The 12716-nt window shown below is 38.5% G+C and overlaps 1 protein-coding gene across 1 annotated transcript; it reads left to right on the top strand.

Annotated features, from left to right (window-relative positions):
- The first annotated feature begins 48 nt into the window (after nucleotides 1-48).
- On the top strand, nucleotides 49-12225 carry LOC128471912 (BPI fold-containing family C protein-like). The gene is made up of 15 exons (XM_053453910.1): nucleotides 49-152; nucleotides 232-340; nucleotides 472-600; nucleotides 1051-1206; nucleotides 1509-1572; nucleotides 2404-2464; nucleotides 4453-4544; nucleotides 5857-6033; nucleotides 6340-6393; nucleotides 6946-7116; nucleotides 8287-8357; nucleotides 8479-8521; nucleotides 9465-9528; nucleotides 10939-11015; nucleotides 11889-12225. Exons 1-15 carry the CDS (start codon nucleotides 56-58, stop codon nucleotides 11979-11981), a joined length of 1458 nt encoding a protein of 485 aa, XP_053309885.1. The 5' UTR covers nucleotides 49-55; the 3' UTR covers nucleotides 11982-12225.
- The last annotated feature ends 491 nt before the right edge of the window (nucleotides 12226-12716 follow it).

Genomic DNA, 12716 nt, shown 5'->3' with positions numbered 1-12716 from the left:
TCGAAGAGAAGGAATTTTGTAAAAAATTGTATTTTTTTTTTATCAGAAAGAGAGAATGTGGAGACTGTTGTTTTTGTGGAGCTGTCTCTTCCAGTCTGGATATTCTAGCCCTGGAGTTATGATACGGGTATCTCAGAAATGGTTAGACTATGGTGAGTAAAGAGAAGAGCCTTTCAGTAGTGCACTGGTATAGAAGACGATGCATGCCAGCAAGACTTCTTTATTTCATAGTTCGCTCTGAGGGGATAGAAGTTCTCCGTCACATACTAATGAAAGAAACTCTTCCAAGTATCAATGGCACTACACGAATGTTTGGGAAAGTGAACTACTCCATTTCTGGGTGAGTAATACTTATACAAAGCAAATGCATGGTTGAAAGTGCTACATCTAACATCCTTATCTACTTATGTCAATAACCTGCCATGACATGTAACACAAAGGATGCATGATGTAATACTTAATATTCCCAAGGGTTTTAATTGAAGAATTTGAGATCTCGCGTGTGTCAGCTGTACCAAACCCACCTGCAGATGTCCTTGTGACTGGTGAAGAAGCAAGGGTCAAAGTCTATGGACGTTGGAATGTGAAACACTGGCTCATGTAAGATTTCATTAAAAAAATAATTTTAGAATTCATTTAATTCTATAGTGATACTGTAGTTTTCCATCCAAAAGAACTATTCATATTCACCAGCACATACCAGTCTTTGTATAACTAATGTTCTGAGTAGCATGTTGGACATCAAATTTGACCTTCAATGGCGCAAGATGTTAGGCAGTAGTTCTACCTTGGTGAAATCAATGTTCCCCATCTTCTAGTTTGACAGCAGGGGTAGTCATCTGGTAGCTATTCACTTGTTGATGAACTATATTTACCTATCTATATCATGGTTCTTATTCAGCCTTTTGCTATCTGAAAGCCATCAAAGAGTCATGGAAATTGTAGCACCACCTGATGATAAGAAGATCTTTGAGGGGAATTTAATTTTAGGATAACTGCTGTGATAATACGATATACCGTAATAATATTTTTGATTTTTTTTTTTTTTAGTAATGACAATGGCAGCTTTACTCTTCTGCTCTCTGGAGTATTCATAACGGCACGTCTGAATACATTTAAGGATGCCACTGGACGACCTTCTGTGCTTCTTTCTGCTTGTCATTCTGAAATTAAACACGCTAAACTTCACTTGACTGGAGGAGCGAGGTGAGCGAGGAAATGCACCTTGTCGTACCAGTCGGTAGCATAATTCCTTCTATCACCTTTCGCACCTGATTTAAGAAAAGGTGATGCACATAATACTCACAGTAACCCTTTAATCATCATTTATAAAATCCATTTAACATCAGATCGGGTTCTCTAAATATGAAACCTGTTGTCATGTGCCTTTCATACGTACGCACTATAAATATCCAACCTGTTCAACAAGAATGAAATTGTAGTTTAGACGATTGTGTCATCTTAATCATTTCGCTTTTGATGTTAATGTGACCTCTCTTACTCCACAGTTGGTTCTACAACCTTTTCACTGTGTTTTTGGAAAGGCCGATCAGGGACAATGTAAACAAAAAGGTAACATTTGAATTGATAGAAGAGATATTCTATTAGGCTTTAACCAAAATGCAAATAGAAATAAGAAAATTGTTCAGAAAATATTTCTTAACTCCGTTGTCACTGGCTCTGTCTATGGTCTCGTTCCCAGTTGGCCCCCTTCGTATATTCACAAACGATATTCAATTAGTTTTGTTCATCATGAAAATAGTACAATTTATTTTAGGAAAGGGGCATTATAATAAAGCCTTAGTTTTGCTGCTCATTAAGAGTTAAGGCGAGCTTCATCGGGTTCACGTTGAGGCACGTTGCAATTGACACAAAGTAAGATGGCAGCTCATGTTACACTCTTGCTGCCAGTTAGCAGGCTCCACGTTGAAATACATCCTCTCTTAATAGCAATCCCACCCAGAAATGTCTCTAATTGCAGAAGAAAAATCTGTACCCAGACTAACCAGCAGGTGCACAGGATATTCACAGTCTATTCATTTGAATAACTCACACCCAGTTGCTGAAGGAGGACGCCCATCATTCACCTTGTTATCTAAGATGTCAGCTTGTTGCTCTTGTTACCCAAGGTGAAAAACTGAAAAACATGAGCTCTAATATGAGACTCATCTTGAGATTGCCACTCAGATGCTCGTAGGTATGAGTGAATAATTGAGCTAATCACTGTACCATCGTTGGGTTGCCCTAACAACTTGTGGATTCTTTTAAATGCTGATCTTAGTAAATGTCTGAATTGCTCTTTTTATGCCATATCCACTTTAGTAAGATGACCTTGGGTTTAAAGGTTGGTCTTTAGTAAATCAATTTTTACAATTGTATACTCTACTTGTGTCCTTTTCTCAGCTATGTCCCAAAATGGATGAAGCTGTTGGGGTCTTGCAGAAAGAGCTGGCCACATTTCAAGGTGGGAGTTTAAAAAAACATGGTAGAAGGTTGTGATTTAAAGATTTTGGCGTGTGAGCAGTACAATGTCTTGCTTTCAATTTCACAAAACAATGTGCCAGCCATTCGGGCAAGCCATTCGGGCACGCATTGGTTTGTGCTAGGTAAAACTAGACTTTGATTTGAGCCAACTAATTACTAGATGAGCAGTTGGCTATGCAGAGATAATAATACTTTATTTAAGGTGCATATCCCACTAACAAGTTAGGTGTCTAACACAGGAAAGCTTTGTGGGGGCTTGATTATAGGCTGGACTGATAATTGGGAAAATCAGGACTAGCCCTTTAAATACAGGATAGTTGGGGAGCATAACAATTATTCTATTTAGAATGGAACAGAACATTGTGTCAAATATTGGCATACAGTATGGCAATGTAATGTACATTTGCAGTAAGTCCTGCTCAGGAGATGGTATTATTGGCTGTGCATATACTAGATATATAATATGTTTTATGATTGCTGCACAAAGTGGGAATGTAAAACTTTGAACACGAGGCAAGCAGATATTTTAAAGTTAACATACCGCAACAGAAGACCCACACAATTCCAATTTAGCATTTAAATAATGTGTTATGTTAAAATTAGAAGCGTTCTTTAATAACGCAAATGGTTAAAAAAGAAACCTCCTCTTACCGCATAGCTTGGCAATTACCTATGTTGAGTCACAAATTCATTTATTGCTTTACAACTCTGCCTCCTAGTGGAAATAGTGGAAATTGACCAAAATGCAGATTTTTGCTGTCGCTCTAGAGTGCAATACTTTTGTTAAAGTAGACATCGACAAGAAAAGAGACTTTTCTCTTGTGGGAGTTACCACACAATTTTATTTTGTTTCCTCAAAGCCATGTGTGCTGTGATGTTAATCTCATGACGTATTCTGGTACTGTATTTTTTCTTGTTTTGTTGGGAGGGCAGAAAGTGGGATTTTCTGACAAAGCTGTCATGTAGCCAGTGAAACACATCTAAGGTAACTTTGAGATACTTAGCTCTAGTGACAAGGCTATAAATGAAAGGAAGCATTTTTGTGCCAGGAGGCTAGGAATCATTTCTTAAAACAGTTAAGGTTTATTTTTTTTAGGCAGGCTATCTACTCCCAGTTTTATTAGGACCTAATAAAAGTTATATTTTATGCATACTTCTTCTCACATTTCTTCTCAATTTTAGACCCCAGGATCCATATTTAACAAAGGCCAGTACTGTTGACTCCTTTATCCAGAGGAAATCTTCCACATCTTTCAGTTTAAGACTGCCCTTGTGGCAGGATCAGACTGATATGTTAATGGAGATGTCTCCTCTGTTATGGGATAAGTGAGGTAAAAGTTGAGACACTCCTGAGTAGGGACACATCGTAAGGCAGGCTATTAAGTGGCTGTCGGTTCTCGGTTGAGTACTTGTCAAAACCTTTTCATATGTAATCTTTAAACCAAGATTATACTCGATGTAAATGTTGTCCAGCAACAAGCTTTGTGGCAGACATTTCCCTAAAATGCACCATCAACACCAATCAATATCACAAGTCCTGGATAATGTTGTCTTTGTACGGTCAGGTTGTCTATACCTTCTCAAAGATGAAGCAATAGCCATAGTGCTACACTTTGCTCGGGCTACACTTTGCGTCAAGTGTGATCAAGCCCTTTCTATGAGGTCACAGGCTGTCTTAAGAGCTTGTATCCAATCAACAAAGAAAAACTCTTTAGGTCAGATGATCAAATATAGTTTGATTTAATCACATGAACACATTTTTTAAGTATTACTAAACCAGAGGTTATAACGATAGCATTACTCATAAAATCATAATTGCTTAATAACATGAGCTCTTGATTTGAAATCATATAGTTGTCTACTCAACATGAGGATGAAACTATTTCCTAGCCAAAGTGGCCTTTCATAAAATAGGTTTTATTTTCTTCTAAATCACTGTCTAATCTCAATTATTTTCTAACCCCACAGTTACTTCTTATGTTGATACCGTCACTGAACTTAATTACACTCTGATAAATCCTCCACATGTAGAGAAGACCCACATAGATTTGGATCTAAAGGTAACAGTGTCCGTACAGTAATACATCATTGTTTCCATATAGTCATGATCACATTATACATTATTTGAGCAAATAATGAAGGGTTAATGAACATGGCCTGGAAATCGTAATGAAAAAAATGTAGCTAAAAATTGTTAGAAGATCACTATTTCCCATGAGTGTAGAACTACCACCTGTTGATCTGCCTCGTAAATATATATCACAAGGTCCCAAATGAGCTTATTGACTACTGTTACAAATGTTAAAGTTTTCTTGTTTGGATTTACTAATTGGATCCTTTTTTTTTTGTCTGTATTGGCATAAAAATGATTTGATTGCAGATAAGTATGCAGACACATAGTGACATCTAGTGGTTTCTATAGTAACATATAAGCAGAAGGTTCCATCTTTTCTAAAGTGATGTTTCCGATAGAAAAGTCCTTTTTATTTGTAGTCTTCTCTGATATTTTATCTTTGGAATAAATTACATTGTATGCCGTCCTCAAAAAAATAGAATCCTTCGCTGCACCACAGTGTAGCTTTCTGTTCCCAGATGAAGGGTCAGCCTTACAAGCATTTGAAACACGCGGGAACCAGTCATGTGATCGCTGTGAAAACCAATCACATGACAAAGCCAGTGCTTAGTCTATAGGTTCAATCCTCTCCCACCCTGGCACTAACAGTGGAAAGGAAAATGATAATAAAATATTAACTTCTAAAACATCTGACCATAGTGACTGTAGACGGTTTATCAGCCTGTCCTTAGAATGAAATGTAACAAATATATAGATATAACATCAAAAGGTAGCTCCAGCTGTTCAGAATAAAACAATATGTAATATGTATGTGTGGATACAGTAAATCAGAAGAGGGAGATTATGGTTGAACAAATCCATAGTAAAAATGCCCAAAAAATCCTGATTTTTAGGAGGAACAAGATAGCCCAGATAGCCCTGGTGAGCAAGGGATAAATGTTCAATACCACTGTGGAGCTTGATAATCCTTTTCCTTAATTTAGTCCCACCGTGTCAAAAAGATTAATTGCATGTAAAGTATTTGTGATTTGACACATAATTACTTTAATATTGTTATCTCACCCATTAAATATTCCAACCACAGTGCTTACTTTTAGTGTAGACAATACGTAATGCATACAAACACACCGAAAAGAAGTGAAATCATCGACAAATATCATAGAGGCAACTTGTGTGACATCACAGCCATAGCCTACAAAAAACCTACCTACCTGCATCATCATTTTTACACAGGATATAGTCCGCCAACTTAAAAGAATAAATTAAAATACAAAATGCATGACAACTCTAATTTTCAGGGAACTGTTCATCCCATCGGCTCCTCCAAGGAAGATCCCCCTCCAAAAACCGTTATCACTTTGCCCGAAGGAAGGGGATCTATGATGTATGTCGGCTTCTCTGAATATTTCTTTAACTCTTTGGGGAGAAACTACTTCCTGTCTGATGTCTTAAAGATGACATTGACACATGAACAGGTAAGTATAATGTGGTTTATGTACTGTACGTACGTCTTTTTATTTTAAGGTAGATTGACATTTAAATACTTTGTGTTTATATCAATATCCCAGTTTCTTCCAACATGAGTTGGTGAGACCTTGTATAATTCATAGTAAATTTCATGAAGGCCTTAAATAACTTAACTTTGAATTAAATGTTGGCTGCCGGGTATAATAGTGTAAATAATAGGATGCGATGCTAATAATTAAGAGTGATGCTGTGATTATGACACGCTACAACAGTCAATAATTAACAATGATATCACTGTAATTCTCTCCTCGCAGTTTCCTCATGCATTTTGGTTGCGAACAGGTGACTATGGGGCAATCATTCCTAAGGTATGATAGTTGGCAAATAAAACAAAATATCTTACTGGGCTTTCATGTAAATGTCTGCCAGACTGGACCTGCCTCTGGTGGAGCCAGATGTGATGTCATAGCTGGGAAGTATAAATGCAAATGACACAAAATGGAATCTAAATTCAAATTAGAATTATACAGTTGATTTTTTTTTCTGATTTCAAGGATCTTAAGTCGATAATAAATTTTTCTAAATACATAATGTGTGCCGTAGCAAGTTTCCATTATTGTTTAAACATGCGCTGCGATCCCTTTTGATGAAAACCCCTATAATTTAAGACATTTCTGTAGAGAAGCTCCTTACTGATATAATTATGATAATGGTAGTTAATACGGACAAAATCAATATTAATAACAATATTAGCAATTATATGGAAATCTAATATATTAATAATAATATAATAAAATGTACAGTATACTACTATTAATTATTTACTGTGGACTGTTTTGTTGATTAGGATCACACTATTTTTTAAAAGCTTTGTATGTATTCGCTGTTTATCTGTGATCATTTCATTATTTTTTTCTTAGATCAGGGATTACTACCCTGTGTCTCAGGCTATGATACTGACTATAAGAGCCACAAAAGTCCCTCTGGTCACCTTGACTCCCAGAAACATCACCTTGGAAATGACTGGGCTTCTTCAAGGCATGGTTGTGTTGCCATATTTAATCACAAACCAACTATTTTCTTTTAGTATGGTAAGAGGTTTTGTTGTTCGAATAGTCTTAAGTGATACTCTCCAGTTAGTGGTATCACTTTACATAGTCAAGAACTGAATGACAGAACGCAAAGGTTATTTTGATCCATATTTTAATGCTTGTATAAACCATATATTATGAGGGACGTTGGTGGTGTCAGTCATGTGGTATTTTGAGTCACTCAAGCACCAACACTGAGCTGATGCTTTATGGCAGTGCTAATAAAGTCCACTCCTCCATAGACTTTCAATAGTCAAAGTGTCAAGCTGGGTGATTAAGACTGAGCTATTCTATAATTAGAATCCCACACAAGCATGCATAAAGAAAACATGTAATTCTAGACATCAAGACAAAAGAACATGTCTCCTGTTATGACAATGATTTATTAATAAATATGGCAAAACGTATGTAAGAATGTAGCAAGAAATCCTAAATACATATCTAATCTAGCTTTGTCCTAAAATGTCTATGCTACTGTACTAAAACAGCTATCCCTAACAACAAAATAATCAATACACATTGTACCGTATTTGTTCGAATATAAGACAAGGTTTTTTTCAGCGCAAATACTCTGAAAAATATCCCTTATTTTATTCTAGGTCGTTTTATAAGCTGACCTCAAATAGAGGTCTTACTATAAGACTAAGATCCAGACCCCCCACAGCGCTGCAGGGGACCTGGATCCTCCTCTCTGGCAGCCAATGATCGTCTGTGCAATGCGCGCACACAACCTCCACTGCTACCTGACACTTTCTCTGGGATGGAGCTCCAGCGTGACATGACCTTCTGCTCCATTATAGAAGCCCTAGCGAAAGTGCTGGCAGAAACGGAGGTTGTCTGCGCACATCACACAAACATCCGCCGGCTGCCAGACGACCTCTGCTTCTGCCACTGCAGAATGATGAAGCAAATGTCCTTCCGGTGCTCAGTCATGGAAGCGCCGGGTAGCAGCGGAGGTTGTCTACGCACATCCCGCAGACATCCACCGGCTGCCCCCGCTAGACAGATAACCTTATGCAGATAACCTTCAGGGTATTAAACTGTTAAAGTGTTAAGGATTTGGGGGGTAGCCAAATATTGTTTATTCCAATATATTAGTGTTTATGCCACATTCTGAATTTTACTTGTTATATATATTGGGCTAATTGGCCAATTCCCTTTTCTCTACAGGCAGCCACTTTCATTGCTGATAAAGTACACCTGTCAGGCCTGAACCTGGGTGTCTCCTTTGCTATTGAAAGGTAATAGGCTAGCCTCTTTGCATTTGCTTTTTTTTTATCGACTGCTAGGCCACCATTATGCATTGCATAGAGCAGAACCAATCATTATACGTGAAACTGACTTGTTGAATTCCATTTTTAGGCTTAAATTCTTTGACTTCAAAAGCTCTGTGGGCGACATTGATGTGAGTGTTTACCTGTGTATATGAGACTGTTCCCATGCTCCCTAAAAATACATTTTAGAATGATTGAGTAAAAAAAATAGGCGAGAAGTGATGGTTGCATGGATATAAATGGGTCTACTTTTATTAGGGAATGTGTGGCATGATACAGGGGAGCTTGTAGCTATTAGTCGGAATTAAGCTTTATTGTGTTTGCAAATATCTTGGGCTTGGGTTTAACAGGCATGCTATGTGATTCAACTTCCTGACTTAACCCCAAATAGCATTCATGGATTCTAGACTGGAACAGCTAAAATCCATTCTAGATTTACACTGTCAAAAACTTTGTATACGATCCACCAGAACGTTTCTAGTTTAACCCCTTAATGACAAAGCCCGTACATGTACGGACTCAAATTGCATTGTTTTCAATGGGTTTTGGGACCGCCCATTGTCCTTAAGGGGTTAAAGAATGTTAATGTACAATAGAAACTGAATCAAACACCCTGAACACTTTTAGAGAGGACCTTAGATGGAATACCTGTAAAAATCTAACTCCTTCTCACATACCAACACACTAGAGCTTAACTATTTTGGTTGATCCATGTTATTAAATGAAAAAGCAAAACAAATATAGTCACGTAACACATGGGGGAAAAGTCATCAAAACGCATACCCAACTGGCTGGTTCATCTTAGATGTAATAACATATTGCAATGATCTCATTAGACACAAAACAGTTTAGATAGAATCAGCACATGCTGGTTTGTGATAATCAGGTATGTGCATTTAATGCGTATAAGTATTTGAGCAATTAGAAATCATTGTTCTTGATTTGTGCCCTCCTTACGTGTGAGTATGATCTTCACATGCCACTTTCAATTTATAAAAAAAAAAAGCCTACTTTTTTGTCAGGTGATTCAATTTGAGCCCCTTCTCTCTAGACACCTTACAATTTACTTCACAGATAGCAGCATTAGAGAGTTCTTTGGGGCACAGTTTGCAAGAATCTGTTCTTCAAGGCATAAACGGTAAGACACCAAACAAATGTTTTAATATTATTTTAGGGGGGTAAGTCCCGAACCTCTGTCCATCTCCACAGATATGATCCAGTTCTCAATGATTTAGAAAGCTTGTGTATTTATCTGCACTTATATGTTATGTCTTATGGGGTAGACATCTTCTTTGTACTTGGCTGTGGTTTTCAAGGTCGGTGGATCACTACTGACTGTTTTAACCTAAATTTACTGTACATTGAATGCCTTGGATTTCAAACCAGCAACATGATACTGAAGGATTGTAAAAACATATGTCATTGGGATATAGTCCAAAAAATTAAGCCTTGTACTATTCTATTTCTTTAGATAAAATGTATTATCTTTTAATAGAACAAAAAATAAAATTTGTAAATGTGCTGGGATGAAAACCATTTGCAAAGATAGTATATGAATCTGATAATACATTAGCAGGGGTTAGACTTAGGTTAGTGGTGCAGTATTAACTAGACTTGGGCGCTGGCCAACTCATCATGTTCATCTTCGTCTTCGTGGGGGGGAAAATCTTTGTTTTCCGTGAATATTCGGACGTTCCTGTGTTCGGTTCGGGCAAATATTCCTGTACATTCTTTGTGTTAATTTTTTTTTTCTCGTTTTTTTGCTGGTTTTTGTAGAAGGGGTTAATACAGAGTTAACGCGGTACGGACTACGCAGCAGCTTTGGCGCCAGGATTTTCAATGTCCATACGAGCGACTCTATTGGTTGCCTGCAGGGGCCTCCTCTGCCATCAACCAATGAAGTACACCTGTACTTCATTGGTTGATGGCAGACGTGCCCCCTGCTGGTGACCAATAGAGTCGCTCGTACAGACTTTTAAAATCCTGGTGCCGCAACTTGGCCGGCAGAGATCACTGGTCTCCCTGCTGCAACAGTTAAAGGTCCGTACAAGCGACTTTATTGGTCACACACATTCTAATATCACACAGTAACACATACTAAAGCCATACACTAACATATTCTAACGCTGCAGAATAACACATGCAAACACCATACACTAATACAGATGCACACAAACTCACTCTAATATGGATACCCACTCTGGAACCCCATACACTAACACATAGTCTCTCTAACACATTCACACCCACACACACACACACCTTCTCCCAATTCCCCTCCTACTCCGTTCACTTATCCAGCAGTGCAGCTGACAGCTGCCTCATCCCCAACCTCGCATGGACCTCTGTCCTTAATGCAGGCCTCAACCAGTGTGCGAAATGCTGCCCCCCTACCACAGAGTAACACCTCCAGCACCCTCCATTCCGTGTCCCTGTACATAAGGTCACAAACTCTATAAAAAGTCTTCTCTGTCGCTATTGAATCCTGAAGTTTTGGTTTTTTGTTTGGAAATCATAACCCTTATCTATGTCTTTTTTTTTCCCTCAGATGGTCTTCGTAAAGGTATTCCAATGCCAACACTTGTTAACATCAGTCTTCAAGAATCAGCAATTACAGTAACTCAGGTTTGTTCACATTATATCTATAGAATTATCAGTGAAAAACATCAGCTGAAAATAGTAACTTAACAAGAAATATTATTATGTAAAACGAGACACATTGAATTGCCACCAGTTGGTGTGATGCTGGGTGCAAGATTTGTTTGGTGTCCCTCCCCACAAGTACCATGCACATATTTACACACAGACTAACACATACTAAAATGCCAATACACAGACACCCTCTGCTGCTGCCGGCACTTCAGCCGGGGCTTCTATGGTGAAGCACCGGAAGGTCATGCGAGGCCGGTGCTCCGTTATAGAAGCCCCAGAGGAAGTGACGGCAGCAGCGGAAGTTGTCGCACAGACGCTCACCGGCTGCCATAGAGGAGGATCCCGCTCCCCTGCAGCGATGCAGGGTTTCTGGATCTTAGTCTTGTAGACCTCTATTCGAAGATGACCTCGAATTAAAGATGAGATATATTTTTCAGAGCATTTGCTCTGTAACCATCATCCCCTGCCATGCCCTCCCCCACAGCCCATATATTGTCCCCATCAGTCTTTGCACCTCAGCCCCTCAAACTCTGCTATGCCCTTCCCTTAGCCATCACTATGTTCCCTTACCGTTTGCCTACTTTTTTGTGAGGGGGTGGCATTGCATGGTGATCTGCTGTACAAGCCATGTCCCGTGTGACTAGTGCAAAAGAGAATGATGATCAGTGAAGAAGCCATCTTACCATGTCCAGAGAAAACAAATCAAGGTCAGGTATACTTGAATTCCCAAGAGTTATTTGGGCAACCGATCCCTCTGTGGAGTATTAGTACAATTAACAGAAACAAAAAAAACCCCATACATTCTGTTGTACTACATGATTACTCTTTCTAACATTTTTATGTTAGGGTTGCTTGTTGGTTTCCATGGATATGTACTACGTCCCGTGGAGAGATCTGATGGACATGGTGCCTCCTAGACAACACATTCTTGTGTCCTGAGCCCGATGTCCAAGTGGATATTGCTTTGTGCAATTCTCTGCACATTTTTGACAACCACCTGCATCCATACTTGGATGGCTGTTGATTTTTTTGTACACTGCATTTTTTGTTAAAAAGACTATTCAAGACCATTTTTGTTATATTCCTTTGTTTCAAATAAAAATACAGCGTGACTTTTGCTGCACATATTTGTGGTTGCATGAAATATACAACAGTATGAAAAAAATATGTTTGATTGCAAGAATTGTACTTGGGAAGCTTGGACGGAATATACCAAGTATATTACTACACTATATTACTATACCTTTGTTATGTTTTTTTGTGTTATTTGAATTAAGCAAACAGAGCCATAGCTAGCTCAATTTGTGCTTGAGGCAAGAATGGAAAATTGTGCCCCCCAGATATTATTTTACAGAGGTTATTTTATATAAACTGCCCTTACACACTGCCTTTACACACACCTGCCCATTAACACGCATATACCCATACACTGCCCTTGCACATGACATTCCATAAACACACATATACACACACACTGCCCGTACACATTGCCTTTACACACACCTGCCCATGAACACACATATACACACGACTGCCCTTACACACAGCTGCCCATTAATATGCATATACGCATACACTGCCCTTACACACATGCCCATTAACATGCGTATACACAAACACTGCCCTTACACAACCCTGCCTTTACACACATATACACAAGCACCAGCTTAAAAA

This window comes from Spea bombifrons, chromosome 13, assembly GCF_027358695.1.
Source record: "Spea bombifrons isolate aSpeBom1 chromosome 13, aSpeBom1.2.pri, whole genome shotgun sequence".
Classification (NCBI taxonomy): Eukaryota; Metazoa; Chordata; class Amphibia; order Anura; family Pelobatidae; genus Spea; species Spea bombifrons.
Note: the sequence above shows the minus strand (reverse complement) of the source record. Positions and strands in the feature narration are given on the sequence as shown.